The 19,501-nt window shown below is 48.1% G+C and overlaps 1 protein-coding gene across 1 annotated transcript in view; it reads left to right on the forward strand.

Moving 5' to 3' along the window:
• Positions 1-19,501, forward strand: part of LOC139256059 (monocarboxylate transporter 12-like) — a 37,570-nt gene that overhangs the window by 4,677 nt on the left and 13,392 nt on the right. The window contains exons 2-3 of the mRNA XM_070874119.1: positions 196-339; positions 12,315-12,458. Of these exons, the coding sequence (XP_070730220.1) occupies positions 196-339; positions 12,315-12,458 (288 nt within the window). The remainder of the gene's footprint in view (positions 1-195; positions 340-12,314; positions 12,459-19,501) is intronic.

Raw genomic sequence — 19,501 nt, forward strand, 5'->3', positions numbered from 1 at the left:
AGACGCGTGCGGAGCTTGGACCAGTTCGGCCAAGTGGCTTGTTTCTATACCTTAAATTCTATGCAAGAGCATCCAATACATGCAGACATAGGACTAGGGAAATCCGTTACTGTCTTACCCAAGGTATTCATTTATCTTTCCATTTTCCAGATGTTGATGCACTTGTTGTATATTTTGAACAATTTCTGGTTTTAGTTCACATAGCTGCTAACGTAATGTTGTTTTGGATTTCTAGGTGCTTCTCCATATTTTTTGTGGAGTTCCAGAATTATTTTGCTCAGGATTACGCAATGACGGCATGGATACACTCCACTGTCGACTGCACTACAATGGTGTTCGGTGAGTGTTTGGAGTACAACTAGGAAAGTCTGCGTCACGTGGAGTTAAGGCACATTTTGCTGCACATAGCCCTTCGGTTCAAACACGTGTTCCGAGCGGCAGTGGATTAATTGCAGCTATTTGTTCTGTCTCACTGAAGTCATGAGCTTCGATCATAATCATCGGCAACATGATTACTGTTAGAATTATGCATAGGCTTTATGATTCTATGACAAGAAAATGTCTCAACTTATTTGTTCTTAAGCCTTCTGCTCGAGCTCATCACTTGCCAATATCGATAAATAATGTCTCCCGTCTCCCTGCTTCCTGATAACATTCTGTACATCGTGACGTTTTTTGTGTGTGTGTGTGTATATAACAGCAATGATTTATTTTCTCCAACATTCTGCTCACGTTTGACTTGGAGCGGTGTTAGGGGCAACCAGGATTTTGGGAAACAGAAGAACAAAGCATAGCTCAGAGGAAAGGAGGTAATAAAAAGCTCCTTTTATTGGGAACTGATCAATTAGTTCCTACTTTTGAGCTTTCCGCTCTTCATTAATACATTTGCAGAATGGCAAATGAAGTTGAACACAGATAAATGTGAGGTATTCTATTTTGGTAGGAAGAATAGAGAGGCCACTTATTACTTGGAAGGTGTGAGTCTAGGTGGGGTAGAGGAACAAAGGGATCTCAGAGTACAAATAGACCAATCACTAAAAGTTGCGACACAGGTTAGCAAGGCCATAAAAAAAAAACAAGCACTAGGGTTTATTTCTAGAGGGATAGAAATCAAAAATAGGAAAGTTACGCTAAAGCTGTATTGAACGTTGGTTAGACTACACTTAGAGCAATACATGCAGTTCTGGTCGCGATATTATAAAAGGGATATAGAGGCACTGGAGAGGGTGCAGAGAAGATTTACAAGGGTGAGAGTATACATGTCAGGAAAGGATGAACAGGCAGGGTCTCATTTCTCTTGAAAAAAGAAGGCTGAGGGGTGACCTAATAGAGATCTTTAAAATTATGAAAGATTTTTATAGAGTGGATACAGAGAGAATAACTAGAGGCCATCAATATCACATAGTCACCAAGAAATCCAATAGGGAATTCAGAAGAAACCTCTTTACCCAAAGAGTGCTGAGAATGTGGAACTCGCCACCACAGGGAGTGGTTGAAGCAAATAATATCGATGCATTTAGGGGGAGGAACATAAAAGCAGGCGTGGATTGGTTGGGCGAATGGTCTGTTGCTGTGCCTATGTAGTATGTTGGCTAGAATAGAGCTTCTGCTGAAACCATCGAAACATCTTTATTGCAATGAGAGCTCCATAGTTAGATGAAGTCCTTACTACTAGGGGAATCAAGGGGTATGGTGAGAAAGCAGGAATGGGGTACTGAAGTTGCATGTTCAGCCATGAACTCATTGAATGGCGGTGCAGGCTAGAAGGGCCGAATGGCCTACACTTGCACCTATTTTCTATGTTTCTATGTTTCTATAATGGTGACCTATGATAATGATGCTGGACTATTGCAGATAAGTAATGCCGCAGGAAGAGTTATGCCAACCCTCGCAACAGAACAAAACCAAACAAATTTGACTTGCTCACTAAGTCGGTGGGAAGTGCCAGGTTCTATGCTCTGCTGCCATGGCAACGTCGCCATCGGATCAGAGGCTTGTAATTAATTAGCTGACTTACTTGCCGTTTAACCATTCACAAATGTGCTGATGTGAGTAATTGTAACCTTTTATGATACAAATTAAATTGCTGTTTGGAATTTGTAATGAAATATTATATTCTAGTGATCTGTAGGCACACTTGCTGTCTGTTAATTATTCCTCGCCAGAGTCACTCAGTAACAGGATGGGAGTAAAGTGACTGTACTTTGAATAAAGCCTGGGTACAAATGTAACATTAATTCCAAGTAATCTTGGGACGTTTCCTTGGCAGTTCTTTCTAGTTACCAATCGAGCCGGTCGGTGCAAAGGGCTGAGAAATTGCAGGCAGTTTTGATTCTGAATTAGACCGACAAATGCTTCCATAGACTCGAGAAACCTCCCAAATTTGACGTCAGTCTCCTGACCACCCATTGCACTGCTGTAATCATCAGAAGAATTTACAGATTTTCCTTTTTCCTGGCTGGGGGTCTCGGGAGTGGGGAGAAAAATGGGTGGTAACCTTTTGACGATAGCTGAACTTGCACGAACTGCAGGGACTCTGTGTATCACTGCAAGCAAAGGAAACCTAGACCCACAGACACCCTGGCTTCGATTTGACCTCCTGGGGGGTGGGGGCAGAGGGGCGGGCGGGCAGGGAATGAGGCAAGGTAAGTGCTGTGGCAGTAAGGATGCTTAGCTGATTTAACTTGCCAACCTCTTAACCGAAGTGGCCGGGAAGTTAAAATTGGGTGGGAGGAGGCCATTGCCGGGGACCGAGGGAATGGTCCCTGGCACCAGGTAAGTAGATCAGTGAGGCTCAGCAGGGGCATGGCAGTCCTGGGGAGAGAGGGACAAGCCCAGGACGGAGAAGACCCAGGGCTGCTTTATGGGGCTCAGAGCAGTGCTCTTACTCCTCCTTGCCCATAAGGGACAAATTAAGATATTTAAATTTACGTTGTTGTGCCTCCTCTGGCCCTGTCTACTGTTGCCGGCAGGTTTGGGCTGATGGGGAGTCCATTACTGCTCCCCTGCTCGAGCCTCAGGTTAAAATAGCAGACCAGTATATTTAAAAGAGGACCCTGCCGGCTTGTAGCAGTGTCCTTGCTGCCTTCAATTTAAAATTACAGACGGCCAGATCAGGGCAGGAAACGGGTGGGTAAGGCCCCTGCTACATTTTGACAGCTTCTTCCCACCTGGTCTCTGCAGGTGGGCCGGGAGAAGTGGGGTGGGTGGGCACGATATGGTTGGAAAGGATCTGGAAATTATCAGCTGTGTTTTAGCACAAAGCTGCATTACAGTTGGAGTGGATGAGGCAGCAAAACAAAACGCACATTTTCATCTTGCCGTTTTAAGATTCTCCACAAACTTTAAACAATGGTAACCCAGATTTGTGATCAGATGGCACTGCCCTTATCCTTCTAATCAGCAATGAGGTTGCTATTTGGATGCCAAGCTGAACTTGTGACTATTATGCCTTCAGATGCTCTAATAATGACTCCACGAGACATTGTGTTGTGCTTGAACTGTAGTGACCTTAGTCCATTTAATGTAACTCCAGAGTAAGGATCACACCTGGTGGCCTGCCTTTTATACTAGGCCTGGCACACCTGTACAGGTAACCTACAAGTCTCCCACTGCAGTGCCCTCAGGTGGTCCACCTTGTAATAGTACAAGCAGTAACCATGTAGGATTCATGACATCACTCTCCCCCCAGCCCTTAGTGCAAATCGCCTCTGCATTGACTGTGCTCTGGGCTTAGCTCTATCTGGTTGACCCTTGGAGGGTCGTTTCCATCTTGGGTGAGTAGGTGGCATTTCGTTGGCAGTAGAGGTGCTGGTGGTTTCTGTTTGTGTGTCCATGACCACTCCATTCTCCGTTCCCCCCCCCCACCCCCACAGATAGATTGTGCCGTTGGCTCATTACCTTCATATACATTCAAGTCCAAAAAACATTTGCATTTACCGTGTTGCATTCATGCTACCATGGTGAGGTAAGTACAGTTGAATGGTGAGGTATATAGGAGTCAGTGCTGGGGTCAGCACCAGTGCGTGAGGACAGACTAGTTCCAGGATGGTGTCCAGGTAGTCTGGTGGTGGCATGGTGCCCAGTGCTGGCAGTGGGAACCCGGTTGGCTCAAGTTGCCTGCTCTTGGGGCTTTTGCCATTGCTCCTAGTGTCGGGCAGGTTCACAGATGCCTGTGACCTCCCTGTCCTTTCTTTGCACCCTGGATCGCTGCTGCTCCCTGAGGGGCAGTCGTCTGGCAGTGCACAGGGAACTGCTGACTCACTTACCTGGGCGTTATTTAGTTTGGGATCCTGGCTGGTCCCAGTCCCATTTGGGAGAACCGTTGTGGGTGGCCCTTCGTTCCCAGGTGTAGCCTTGGTGGCGATAGGGCCTGGGGGCTGCGCCTTAACGCAGTTTGCTCTTTCAGGCTCGTGGCAGTTGGTGCCATCGGGTGCCTGAGAGGTGGAGCCGATCAGGGGCATGGTGTCGATACCAGTGCCGTTGCCTTCCTGAGATCACTTGCTCTGCAGCTTGTATGTATTAGCTGTTTGTGGTCACATCACTGTTTGCATCGCTCTGGTCCCAGGGACGCAGGCTACGGCGTTAGGTAGCTTGCTATGCCTGTGTGCTCCCGATGGGTGTTTGCCCACTGCACTGGCTGTATGCAGTTGAAATCCTACATCGCACAACGTTTCATTACTTATTGTGAATAACCTGTAGCTCCGATCGCAACCGCACGACTTTTCCTTGCTTATTGCATGTACACAACTCTGATCATCAATTACACATTTTATATCTAATTCACAGTTGCTATTACATTGATTGAGTGTGTGGAACTGTCCCTTTAAGTGTGTTGAGTTGCAGGCCTCCTTTAAGAGAGCCTTGCTATCTTTACCCCAATCCTCTTCTTCGCTTGGTGCCATGTGTTGCTCCATCAGCGCTGCACCTCGTGGTCTGGCCACCGCCATCTTTTTCTTCAGCGCCTCATCTCGTGGTTTGGGCGCCATCTTTCTTCCATCCACGATGTCGACTGCTGTGATCCTCTTCTCCCCGGGTTCTGTCACAGAGGCTGGTAAGTCGCCTTTGGATCCGATTTTCTTCCTCCAGAGTCCTGCCACTTGAGCCTGGATAGTGCGCTCGGGTCGTCCCAGCTGGATCATCTCCACGCAGTCGTGCTGAGTGGTCTGTGCCTCGGGTGCTGTGCTGGTCTGCTGTCTGGTGCCGGATCCAACCTCAGGTGGGGGCTTGCTTTGCCTCTGAGTGCGGGGACGTCGATCGCTGGAGGGATGAAATCTTCCCAGCTCCAATGGATCTTCTCCATGAACCTTCTTGCGAGTAGCGTTGGTCCATCACCTGCAACAATCCACAGGGGTAACTTGTGCACCGCGCCATCATGGAATACCTTTACATCCGCACTACCAACAACTGGGATAAGTTCATAGGTGTAGGTGCGCAGCTTTGCCTGAACCGGGACCAACTTGGGTCGTTCAGCTTGATTGTCCCATAGCCTCTCAAAGGCTTCTTGATTCATTACTGACTGGCTCGCCCCCGTGTCCACTTCCATGAAGATTGGAACACTATTTATCTCGACTTCCATCCTCAATGGAGAACATTCGGTGGTGCAGGTAAACATGCTATATACCTCATCGTGGGGCTGAGCTGCCTCTCTCAGTATCGCTTCATAATCCACGCTGGATTCATGGCCACCTGCAGACTCTTCATCAACACAGTGAGTCATATTTCTGTTACACATTCGCTGGAGGTGGCCCTTTGTGCTGCAGCCTTTACACACGGCACGGGTGAGCCCTGTGATTCCCTCCGCAACCCCAGCATGGAGCTACTCGATTAGCCCCCCTCGGCGGACTCTGAGTTAAGGGACTCGGGGGCCTGTTCTCTCATCCCTGAGAAGGTTCACGTTCTACAGTCCAGCCTCTAAAAGGCGCCACTCTGTGCACAGTACTTGCTGGGTTGAGCCCTAAGGATGAGTCATCCTCCTAGAGCTGCAGGTCGAGGTCATGAATGCTTAGCTCACGGAGATGACATTCTGCAGTGTGACTGTGGTATCCACAGATAGTAGTTTATGCAGAAGGCCCTTGTGGCCGATTCCGATGACAAAGGTGTCCCACAGCGCTTCGGTGAGGTGGTTGCCGAAATCACACGGTGCTGCCAGCCTCCTGAGGTCTGCAGCATATTTTGTGATCTCCTGGCCTTTGGGCCATCGGTGGGTATAAAACCAGTGTCTGGCTGTGAGGATGCTCTCTTTGGGCTTGAGTTGTTCTTGGATCAGCGTTACAAGCTCCTCGTATGTCTTGGTCGTTGTCTTCGCTGGTGCCAGCAAGTCCCTGACGAGGCCATAGACAGTGGGCCCACAACTGGTTAGCAGGATAGCTGTGCGCTTGCCAGCCAGTGTGGCCGTATTGTTACCTGCCAGGTCGTTTGCTGTGAAGAAATGGTGGAGCCTCTCCACAAAGGCGTCCCAATCATCACCATCGGCGAACTGCTGCAACGTAGCAAGGTTAGCCAGTTTCGCGTGGAGGTCTGAAATCTCGTCGCCAATTGTTATGTCTTTGGATGCTCTGATAATGACTCCATGAGACAATGTGTTGTGCTTGAACTGTAGTGACCTTAGTCCATTTAATGTAACTCCAGAGGGAGGATCACACCTGGTGGCCTGCCTTTTATACTAGGCCAGGCACACCTGTACAGGTAACCTACAAGTCTCCCACTGCGGTGCCCTCTGGTGGCACCCCTTGTGATAGTACAAGCAGTAACCATGTAGGATACATGAGAGTAACCATGCAGAGCAGCCAGCAGCAAACCCTTTCTTTCAGGAAATGACTTGATCTGTGATTGCTTGGAGACTAGTAGCATTTTCCAAGGGCCTAAGTTGGTTTCAAGAGCAGGAGGTTGGGATCTTGAAGGGAACAGGAGAGAAGGAGAGAGAAAACCGTTAGATGGGAAGTCACGGATTTGGTCCTGGAAAAAGGCAGTTAGCTCTGTCTTCGTTCCACATCATTTTGAACATGTCTCGAACAGGGCACTTTCTAAATGGTGAAAAGCTTAAAAACAGTGGAGGTCCAAAGAGACTTGGGAGTTCAGGTACATAGATCATTAAAATGTCATGAACAGGTACAGAAAATAATCAAAAAGGTTAATGGTACGCTGGCCTTTATATCTAGAGGACTAGAATACAAATGGGTAGAAGTTATGCTGCAGCTGTACAAATCCCTGGTTAGACCACACCTGGAGGACTGTGAGCAGTTCTTAGGCACCACACCTTAGGAAGGATATATTGACCCAGAAATCCCGGTCGGCTGCTTCCCGCGGGCGATCGAGGGGAAAAGATGCGCACTTCCCTGAAGCTACTGCGCCCACGCGAGTTCCGGGTCCTGAGGCCAGCACTGACTGCGCGTCGCAGCGCGTGCACGTCAGGACGTGCGCAGGGCTGGAGCTGGAGTCACATGGCTCTGGGCAGCCAATCAGGTAAAGTATGTTCTCATTCATAACTCCATAAGTTGGAGTTCCCATTATTATGAATGAGAAACCCTCCCCAAACACCCAAAACACGAATAAAAAAAAAATACACCACATATTTTTATTAATTTAAATTAAAGTTATTTATATATTATAAAAAAAAATCTTTTTCCGATTTAAAAAAAAATAAACTTACCGTAGTGGGGAGGGTTTTTAACAATAAAATGTGTTTTTATAATTTTATTTTAAAATGTTTTTGTGTATTTTAAAACTCTTACGCCTGTAACAGAGGGCTATGCGCCTGCTTTTACCAGGAGCTAGAGTTTTCAGGACATCCACTGGGCAAGATTTGGGTAAATATCGCAATCTCACCCGTGCGAATGAGATACAGAGGGCCTGTCGAGCTCCAGCTGGACAGATCGGAAAAGCCCGTTTTCAGCGCATGCGCATTTTGCGCTGAAAACTGGCTTTTGCGATGCCTTCCCCGGTCTGTACACACTCCGGACGGACCCGGGGAGGTGGGGATTTCTGCCCCATTAGTCTTGGGGGAAGTGCAGCATAGGTTTACCAGAATTATGCCTGGATTTCAAGGGTTAAGTTATGAGGAGAGCTTACACAAATTATCGTTGTATTCCCCAGAATTTAGAAGATTAAGGGGTGATCAGATCGAAGTTTTCAGGATATTAAGGGGAACAGATAGGGTAGATCGAGAGAAACTATTTCTGCTGGTTGGGGAGTCGAGGACCAGGGGGCATAGTCTGAAAATTCGAGCCAGTCCTTTCAGGAGTGAAATTAGGAAAATCTTCTACACACAAAGGGTGATAAAAGTTTGGAACTCTCTTCCACAACCGACAATTGATGCTAGATCAGTTGTTAATTGGAGATTGATAATTTTTTGTTAACCAAAGATGTTAAGGGATATGGGCCAAAGGCGGGTATATGGGGTTCAGTCAAGGTTCAGCCTTGATCTAATTGAATTGTGGAACAGGCTCGAGGGGCTCAATGGCCTACTCCTGTTCCTGTGACAGGTCAGGCTTCAATTCTGAAATCTTTTAATTCCTGTCATAGATCTCCCTTTTATATAATATAAAAACAGAAAATGCTGGAAATCTCAGCGGGTCAGGCAGCATCTGTGGAGAGAAACAGAGTTAATGTTTCAGGTCGAAGACCCTTCGTCAGAACTGGCGAAAGTTTGAAATGTAACAGATTCTTAAGGAAGTGCTGGGGCCCTGAACGGGAGAGTGGGGGGGGGGGGGAAGAACAGAAGGGAATATCTGTGTTAGGATGGAAGGCAAAAGAAATTTGAGAGACAAAGGGAATGATGAGCCTGTTTTACAATTCAATAGCACAGGTTAGGAAACAAACGGTGAGTCTAATTAGGGTGTGAATGGCAGAATGATTACTAGCTGCCGCGGAAAACAGAGGGAAACAAACAGAAAATAAAGAAGTGGGGTGGGGGGGAAGGCGGGGAGGCGAGTCTTTGTTTTTGTAAAGAAAGGGAACTCCCTTTGTTCTGCTCCTTGATGAGTTTTAATCCCACTGCGTGGACACTTCAGAGATTGAAGTGCCAAACTCTTTTCTAAAGTTAAAACCAGCAAGATCTGGCACCCGAGCTTATCAATAATGCCAATCTCCACCCACTAAGCATCTGTTATCAGATTCTTATCATTTGTTCCCAGAAGTGTGTGCATGTGATATTTCAATAGCTCCCAAAATTGATGCTAAAAAACTATTAAATTACAACATGTATTTTGATGAGCGAAAGAGCTTTTCTTTTCAGTCATGGGAAAGAAATTGCCTACAATCTATTGCTGGTATCTGATACGCTTTTAATGCCCAAAAGTTATTTCCAATACTGACCATTGATATGGAGTTCTGGTGACTGACCAGTTCCTTTATTTAATGAGGTACAATCTCAGTACGAGTTTATATGAACATTGTTTTATTTGTGGTTTTTATTTCAGCACTTTTTCAATTTGCACCAATTACCTCCCCATTCTATTTTCCACACAGAAAGCAGACTCTGGGGGCGAATTGGGTTACACCCCATTTGGGGATGGTAACCGAGTTGGGCGGGACTTCCTGCAGGACGTCCTGCCCCGGCCGCGAAATTTGGGTAACTGCCTGTCACAGGAAGTGGAGTGCAATGCCGCATGCTCCACTTCCTGTTGAGGCGCTACGCGGAGCGGGATCAGCAGCACTATGTGGCTTCTCCGCATAGTGCTCACGCGCTTCAACACCCCTCCGTTAAAGGGGAGGGCCGCTGCAAACATTGATGGCCTCCACTGGGCCACCGGGGCTGTGTGGTGCTGTGGCCGCAGCCCGGCATCCAAACGAGAGTGCCAGGCTGCACGATCGTGGCCTGGACCATGCGACATTGCTGGAGCACAGGCCAACCGGGGAGTTAGCCGAAGAAAACAAATGGTGGCGTTCGGCGCGGCGTACCTCACCTTTAACTTCCATCGCAGGAGCGAAGGTCAGCCTGGGTGGTGACCCGCGACCTGGCGTGGGCATTGCCCACGACAGTCTCACGGGAACTAGGCAATTTCCGGCGTGGGGCAGCAAAAGGGCCGCCGCGCACGGCAATGTCATCATCGGCGAAGGCGCGGCAGCCTGGAGGGGTGGGGGAGAGGGGGGCGGCGACACTACTGTGTTCACGCCTCCGCTAACTCCCGCACAATTTCGTGGGAGCCTGTAATGCCTTCACACCCCCCACCCCCCCCCGGCAAAAACAGTTTTGTGCCCTGCTCGTGCCCCCGGAGGCGCAGAACAGGGTAATTTTGGCCCATCTGTTTCTTGTGGAGACAGAAAAGTTGGCAGCAAGTGATGTTATTCAGCACTGAATGAGTGAATAGTGGACTAGCCCCCTTCCTTCCAGCCCTATTTTGCTTCAAGGAAGGATGCTAAGAAGCTGAGAAGGAAGGCCTTCCATCTGACTAAAGCCTGACTGGTCCATTCACAAAAATGTATCTGCCAATTTAAAAAATCTGTGCTGTCAATATTTAGTTTGAAAATTGCTTGAAATCCAAAATAATTCCCAATGCACAACACGATCATACCGATTGCGAGTGAGCGGTTCGGAGGGTTTAATCACTTGGCTACCCTCCATGCATTTGTCATTTTCACCCTCTTGACTTGAACTACCAAGAACTTCAACCCCAAGATTAGATGCTCTCTTTGATTCTGCAACGTGATATAATGAGGGCGAGGAACAATTTGAGACGTCCGGTGGTTGTGAAAGGTGCTATATTAATGCAAATCTTTCTTGCTTTTGGAATCTCTACCCTAGAGCCACCAAATCCCAAGCCCCCCCACCCACCCTTCCCCATTTGTGATGCACCACTAACTCCCTCCAATTCTCCCAGACCTCTCCCTCAAAGTTTACAGTTTTCAGGGAAAACTCCAAAGTTGTGGAATTTAATTCCTGAAAATCCATGGGTAGAGAGCAGGCCATCCTAGACTGGGTCTTGTGTAACGGGAGAGGATTAATTATCAATCTGGTCATGCGTGGCCCTTTGGGGAAGAGTGACCATAATAAGGTAGAATTCTTCATTAAGATGGAGAGTGACACAGTTAATTCAGAGACTAGGGTCCTGAACTTAAGGAAAGGTAACTTCGATTGTATGAGACATGAATTGGCTAGGATAGACTGGTGAATGATACTTAAAGGGCTGACGGTGGATAGGCAATGGCAGACATTTAAAGATCACATGTATGAATGACAACAATTGTACATCCCTGTCTGGCGTAAAAATAAAACAGGAAAGGTGGCTCAACCGTGGCTAACAAGGGAAATTAGGGATAGTGTTGAATCTAAGGAAGAGGCATATAAATTGGCCAGAAAAAGCAGCAAACCTGAGGACTGGGAGAAATTTTGAATTCAGCAGAGGAGGACTAAGGGTTTAATTAGGCGGGGGGAAAATAGAGTATGAGAGTAAGCTTGCAGGGAACATAAAAACTGACTGCAAAAGCTTCAATAGGTATGTGAAGAGAAAAAGATTAGTGAAGACTAATGTAGGTTCCTTGCAGTCAGAATCAGGTGAATTCATAATGGGGAACAGGAAATGGCAGACCAATTGAACAAATGATTTGGTTCTGTCTTCACTAAGGAAAACACGAATAACCTCCCGAAAATACTATGGGACTGAGGGTCTAGTGAGAAGGAGGAACTGAGGGAAATCCTCATTAGTCAGGAAATGGTCTTTGGGCAACTGATGGGACTGAAGGCCGATAAATCACCAGGGCCTGATAGTCTGCATCCCAGAGTACTTAAGGAAGTGGCCCTGCGGCACCCCACTAGTCACTGCCTGCCATTCTGAAAAGGACCCGTTTATCCCGACTCTCTGCTTCCTGTCTGGCAACCAGTTCTCTATCCACGTCAGTACATTACCCCCAATACCATGCACTTTGATTTTGCACACCAATCTCTTGTGTGGGACCTAGTCAAAAGCCTTTTGAAAGTCCAAATACACCACATCCACTGGTTCTCCCTTGTCCACTCTGCTAGTTACATCCTCAAAAAATTCCAGAAGATTCGTCAAGATGGTATCTGTCAGCAATGGGGGCATATTGTCCCATGAGGTCTGGAGAAACGAGTAAAGCTGTAGGATATGCCCTAGCTGAAAGGGCTTTGGATGGGGTTAGGTACCACTGGGTGAGGATTTGGTCACACTGGTGTGAGGATCCTAAGGTGTGATCGCACTAATCGCAATAAAGTGCCTTAGCATTTGTCCCATGATGCATAGAGATTTATGCTGTGTTTTATTAATGTTTTTACATTTATACAGAGTGCAAAAGCAGGCTAGGGCTACAGCCAAAGTGCATCATTTTCATTATGTTTGTCTTTTCATTCTCTTTAGCACCTGTTGGAAGTATTATTAGCAATCGGTATTCCACTAGAGTGGCAGTGATTGTTGGAGGAGTGTTAGCTTCTGCTGGCCTCATTCTCAGCTCATTTGCTACTTGCCTGGAGTACCTGTATCTATCACTGGGAGTCCTGACTGGTAAGAATTATAACTACTCTATAAATCAGGTTAACTGCCATAAAGCTTAGATTGGAGAAGGTGGGGAAATCAAAGAGAGACAGGGAGAAAAATACTTATAAAGTTGATGAGCTAAAGAGATAGCTTCCTGCCTTGCTCCATGAGGTGAAATTGTGAGTGGAATTCTTCAGTCCCAACTAGAGTACAGATTAAAATATTGTTGTTGGGCCTTTCTGGTGTCAAGTGCTGTCAAATTAAATACATTTGCTAATCTTTCATTGTTAAATTAATGTAATGATTGGTTAGAAAACATGCATTAAAAGTCCTAAAAAATATTAATAAATATTAAAAAATGGACATCGAAGATCAGTTGATGGTCGAGGCAAAGGCAGGAGGGAGGAATAGGACAAAGGGATTTACCTTGGATGCCCAAGCTGCCTTGGTGCATGAAGTGGAGCCACGTTGTCACCAATTGAGCCGGGGTGGTTGTGGAAAACCCAGCCTGCCCGTATATCAGCAAATATGGGCAGAGACTGCCAAGGCGGTGTCATCGGTTGCCCAGGTCCGTCGCAGGACAGTCCGGCGCTGCAAGGGCTGAAACGACCTTGTTTCTGCCGCAAGAGTAATTCATAAATTAAATAACTTTCATAACTTTAATCATGCACTGACTCATTACTTAAAATGTAAAACTGCCACATTGTGATTTTGTTATTCTTGGTAAACTTGCTGTTACACGTCATTACTATCAATGATGTTATATTGTTCTCCTGTAATTAATAAGATGTGCTCATCATGCATCACTTGCATGCTAACGGTGCATTAACCGAACAATGTTGAAAGGCATTGAGGATGGGACCTAGTACATCGGCAATTATCTTATCATCCTAGGCAGTCCAGTGAAATCGAGGAAGACTTGCTTCCACTCTAAAAGTGAGTTCTCAGGTAACTATACAGTCCGATACAGGAATTACAGTCTCTGTCACAGGTGGGACAGACAGTGGTTGAAGGAAAGGGTGGGTGGGGAGTCTGCTTTGCCGCACGCTCCTTCCTCTGTCTGCGCTTGTTTTCTGCACGCTCTCGGCGACGAGACTCGAGGTGCTCAGCACCCTCCTGGATGCTCTTCCTCCACTTAGAGCGGTCTTTGGCCAGGGATTCCCAGATGTCGGTGGGGATGTTGCACTTTATCAAGGAGGCTTTGAGGGTGTCCTTGAAAGTTTTCCTCTGCCCACTTGGGACTCGCTTGCCTTGTAGGAGTTCCAAGTAGAGTGCTTGCTTTGGGAGTCTTGTGTCGGGCATGCGGACAATGTGGCCCGCCCAACGGAGCTGGTTGAGTGTGGTCAGTGCTTCGATGCTGGGGATGTTGACCTGGTCGAGAACGCTAACGTTGGTGCGTCTGTCCTCCCAGGGGATTTGCACGATCATGCGGAGACATCATTGGTGGTATTTCTTCAGTAACTTGAGGTGTCTACTGTACATGGTCCACATCTCTGAGCCATACAGGAGGGCAGGTATCACTACAGCCCTGTAGACCTTAAGCTTGGTGCCAGATTTGAGGGCCTGATCCTCGAACACACTCTTCCTCAGGCGACCGAAGGCTGCGCTGGCGCACTGGAGGCAGTGTTGGACCTCGTTGTCGATATCTGCCCTTGCTGATAGTAGGCTCCTGAGATATGGAAAGTGATCCACGTTGTCCAGGGCCGCGCCGTGGATTTTGATGACTGGGGGGCAGTGCAGTGTGGCGGGGTCAGGTTGGTGGAGGATCTTTGTCTTATGGATGTTTAGTGCAAGGCCTATGCTTTCGTAAGCCTCAGTGAAGATGTTGACGATGGCTTTGAGTTCAGCCTCTGAATGTGCACAGACGCAAATGTCGTCCACGTAATGTAGCTCGACGACAGAGGATGGGCCGGTCTTGGATCTAGCCTGGAGGTGACGAAGGTTGATCAGGTTCCCACTGGTTCTATAGTTTAGTTCCACTCCAGTGGAGAGCTTGTTGAGCGTGAGATGGAGCATTGCAGCGAGGAAGATCGAGAAGAGGGTTGGCGCGATGACACAGCCCTGCTTGACCCCGGTCCAGACATGGATTCGGTCTGTGGTGGATCCGTTGGTCAGGATCACGGCTTGCATGTCATTGTGGAGCAGGCGGAGGATGGTGACGAACTTTTGGGGACAGCCGAAATAGGAGGACACTCCATTGTCCCTCGCGGTTAACAGTGTCAAATACCTTTGTGAGATCAAAGAAGGCCTTGTGTAAGGATTAGTGCTGTTCCCTGCATTTCTCTTGCACCGTGAAGATCATGACCGTTGAACCCCGGAGCGGACGGAATTCGCGCTGTGTCTCCGTGAGGACTTCCTCAGACACAGGGAGAAGACGGTTGAGGAGGATTCCAGCAATGACTTTCCCAGTGACCAAAAACACGGAAATTCCTCTGTAGTTACTGCAGTCAGACTTGTCCCCTTTTTAAAGATGGTCACGATTACGGCATCTCTGAGATCTCCATGCATGCACTTCTCCTTGCAGATGAGAGAGATAAGGTCATGCATTCGAGCCAATAGTGCCTCTCCGCCATACTTTAGTGCCTCAGTGAGGATTCCATCCGCTCCCGTTGCCTTGTTGTTCTTGAGCTGACGGATGGCCTTTTCTACCTCGTGCAGGGCTGGGTTTTTGCTGAGATGGTGGCGGGTAGCATGCTGTGGGATGGAGTCGAGGACACTCGTGTCAAAGGTAGAGTCTCGATTAAGGAGATCTTCGAAGTGCTCCTTCCAGCAGGCCCTGACTGCCTCGGTGTCCTTGCTAAATGTCTCCCCGTTCTTGGCCAGCAGTGGGGTGGGGCCTTGGGTGCTTGGGCCGTAGGTGGACTTGACTGCGGTGAAGAATCCTCGCACGTCATGGCTGTCGGCCAGCTGCCTAATCTCCTGTGCATTCTCCACCCACCATCTATTCTTTAGCTCATGGGTTTTTTGGTGGACCTCGGCCTTCAGCCATCTGTAAAGCTGCTTTGCTGCTCCCGAGTTAGGTTGTTGCTTTAGGTTCAGAAATGCCATGTCCTTGGGCTTTATTAGCTTCTGGATCTCCTGGTCATTCTCATCATACCAGTCCTGGTGTTTCCTGGTTGAGTGACCGAGCGTCTCTTCACAGGCAGGGGTTATGGAGGCCTGGAGGGCAGACCAAGCCCTGTGGGCACTCTGCGTCTCGGGGTCATCAAGGTTCGCCAAGTTGTCCGTGAGGCGCTGGCTGTATAGGGCTCTCTTAGCTGGGTCTTTGAGTGCCCCGGTGTTGATTTTTCTGTGGCATTGCTTCTGTTGCCGTCGTCGCTTTGGGGCCATATTAATGTTGATGATGGAACGGATTAGGGTGGTTCGTCCAGCAGTCGTTTGCCCCTGTCATGGCACGGGTGATGCACACGGCCTTGGGATCCCTCACTCGGACGATGACTTAGTCGAGCAGGTGCCAGTGTTTGGAGCGAGGATGTTGCCACGATGCCTTGTACTTGTCCCTCTGGCGGAACAAGGTGTTGGTGATGACGAGGTCGTGTTCTGGGCATTTTGTCAGGAGTAGGGTATCGCTGGACAACAGAAGCCCGGCAACGGATCAACTCCTGACCAGAAGCACAGATTGAAGGCAAGATCAAGAACTTACTGGCTGAAGGAACTGTTGACGGTCTCACAAAGCTTGTCCTTGTGAACGTCATTTATTTTAAAGGAAACTGGGACAAGAAATTTAAAGAAGAACATACACGATATGGACAATTCTGAATAAAGCAGGTTTTCCCTACCTCCCTCCTCTGCCAATCACGCCTCCCCAGAGGTCTTTGTCTTTATCGAACCTTATGCCATGCTATTGTCATCTTTTCAGAAAAAAAATCGCTTTCAATAGAGGTGAGCATCGGCGCACCGGAGGAGGTCCTCCAGAGCTGGGAGAGCTCACAGATCTGGAAGAGCGGGCCTCAGCCCTCACAGGCACATGATCGCTCGGCCACGCGTGTAGGTGCAGATAAGGTGTTGGTACCACGTAAGTCACACACAATCCCCGGGCCGTGCAGTGTTCATGTAATATAGTCATGTGACCATAATTGTATAAATGATGCCAAGTGATGTAATGTAATGCTGGGACCATCATGAACTCTTAGTGCAATGCAATGCAGTCTCTGTAAATTCTGTTCATGTTCATTGCATGTGGCATCGCTCGGTGATATATAATGCAGTAATGTTGCTCCTCTACATATGTCTGCGCAATGTGAGCGTTAAAATGTCAGCTTGTCCCTCCCTCCCTTCCCCTTCAGCTTACCTCTTCTGTTATGTTTTCTAGCTGACCTGGAGAATCAGCAGGCAGTGCCGATTTGACCAGAGAGGACACCTGAGAGGAGAAGGATGATGATGATCATGAAACCATCCGGCTTTCTGACCCTCCCCCCACCCCCAGGATGGTACCGTTGGATGTAGAAGAAGGGGGTGCAGAAACTGAAGGGTCCGTAATACCTGCAGCCACCTCTTCCTCAGCCGAACCCACATGTCATGGATTGGGCTCCGAGGAGGTGGCCAGACCAAGCGGTATGCACACCGAGTGTTGAGCCCCCGTGCCGAATCTGCGGAGGCTGATTTGGGCAGGGGAGGTGCGCTCGAAGGCATGGTTGTGTTGTCGAGGTGGAGCGTTAACATTGGTCGAGAGCTCCTCCAGGCAATTGTTGGACTAGCCGGAAACGTCGCAGTGTAATCAACGTGCCAATTGGAGGACACGCTGGTGCTGATTGCGGTGATACGGCGAACTGCCGATCCTGTTGATGCTATGCGGCAGACGCTGCAATCGGTCCACGACACTGAATCCCACGGTGTCGTTCCACCACTGCCGACAGCACATGGGCGTCAGGAGCATGGCAATACGTCTGAGCCTCCCTCTTCTCCAGATTCCCCACACGTGGCACTGCCACCGTCACCCCCCCCCGGCCCACAGCAGCATCGCTCGAGGCGCCCTGCTGCACAACGCACAGGTCCCAACTCGGGCAGGGGCAGAGGTAGGGGTGATGCCAGAAAACAGTTGAGGGTGCGATGGAGTGGGGGAGGGAGTGCGGGGAGAGAGGTGGTGGGAATGGTGGTCACAGGTAGATTTATTGGCAGGTTGTGGGGCAGACATTGTTTGTTCAAAAAATGTTAACTTTTAATGAAACATTGTTTACTGTTTGGAGGGGCATTGTGGGTTTAATGTTTAACGTTTAATGTTTAATTTTTTCGATCTTGATGCTTTGTTTACATTTTGTTACAAATTTACTTTAAAAAGATTTATTTATTAATTTATTTCACAAAAAACATTTTTCATAACTTATAATATTTTATTGAACTTAACAATTATTGTGCAGTGCCTCACTCACTTTCACAAAATGAGGGGTTAACAATCAATAAAAGGGTTGCAAACAATGGCTGGGCAAGGTTTAAACTTAACTCTCAACGTTCAAGCAAAGCGTTCATTTATGAGCTCCTGACGTAACAGTTTTGCTGCTGCGTAACTACTGCGGGGCTTCTCCTGCGGTGTAGGGGTGGAAGGTGTCATGGGCTCATCGGCAGACTCCTCCTCAACCTCCTCCTCTTCCGCTTCATCCTCTGCCTCATCCCCTCTGTCCTGAGGTGGTCCTGCAGTCCCCTGTGGCAATTCCTGTCTCTTTCTGATCGCCAAGTTGCGCACCATGCAGCGCACCACAATGAGCTCCGCGACGTGCTCAGGATGATACTGTAGGCTGCCTCCAGAGTGGTCCAGGCATCGAAAGCGCTACTTCCAATTGTCTTGTCGGCAATATTGCATGTGGCTGTTACTGGATCTGTCTGAGGCTTACAGAGGGGCGTCAAGAGCCAGGTGGTGAGGCCGTATCCATTGGCACCAAGCATCCAGTATTGACCTTGTGGCTGACTTTTATAGAGGTCGGAGTCAGTGCTCTCATGCAAGATGTGCGCATCATGAATGCTCCCTGGAAAATTCGCGTTTACCACCATGATTATTTGCTTGTGGTTGACGGAGCTGCACGTTCAGGGAGTGGAATACCTTTTGGTTTCGAAACACCTCTGCGTCCTCTAAAGGTGCTCGCAGGTTGATGTGCGTACAGTCTATTGCACCCTGGACCTTGGGGAAGTTTGGTATTCTCCAGAACCCCAAAGCACTCTCACTCTGTGCCTCCCTGCTCATTGGGAAGTTTATAAAGTCCATCCTGCGTGCGTAAAGCGCTTCTGTCACCTGTCTAATGCAGCAATGTGTGGCGTGCTGAGAGATGCTGCAAATGTCGCCAGCTGAGGCCTGAAAGGAGCCTGATGCATAGAATCAAAGTGCCACAGTCAGCTTAACCTCAATGGGCAGTGCGGTCCTGATGGTGCTGGTAGGCTGTCGGTCTCCCTTAATTCGCTGGCATATCTACTTTCGGAAGCGCAGCCTTCTAACGCACATTTTATTGGACAGGTCCAGGTATGATCGCTTATCTCTGTAAATGCGTTGGGTGTAAGGTCTCCTCCTCCTCGGCAGTCTGCCACCTCTTTGGGCACATAATGCTCTTCTTCCAGCTCTGTTCTGCAGCATGTGAATAGTTAGCAATATTGGCTGAGAAATTGCAGGCCCCATTCCTTTAAAAGTCTTCTAAACTATCAAAAATTATTACATTTTCCTTAAACAACCAAAAAATTTATCAAGATAGACTACTTTACCCTCAGATTATGAGCATTGATTTCAAACACCCTTAAAATCCACTCATAAATGATTTTAATGCTCCCTCCAACTTAAAGTAGCATATTTTTCAAGTTCATCCGTTTTAAAACATGGCATCCATACCGCCGGGTTAAGGTCAGGTAAGTGCAGCTTTTTCAGGGCGGTACATTATGCTGGCGGTAATTTGTGCGAATTGCCAAATTTGGTGCCCGGCGGTAATATGGCCGGTATTTGGGCAATGCACATTGAAGTGCATGGAAAATCACCCAAATTACCGCCGGCGGTAATAGGCTGCCGAAATTACAGCAGGCAGTATAAGGGGAGTGAGTGGGCGCTAGTTTCCACTTGAAGCAATTAATGGCTTCCAAAGCACTAAATGGGCAGA

The sequence above is a fragment of the Pristiophorus japonicus genome, chromosome 3 (genome assembly GCF_044704955.1).
Source record: "Pristiophorus japonicus isolate sPriJap1 chromosome 3, sPriJap1.hap1, whole genome shotgun sequence".
Lineage (NCBI taxonomy): Eukaryota > Metazoa > Chordata > Chondrichthyes > Pristiophoridae > Pristiophorus > Pristiophorus japonicus.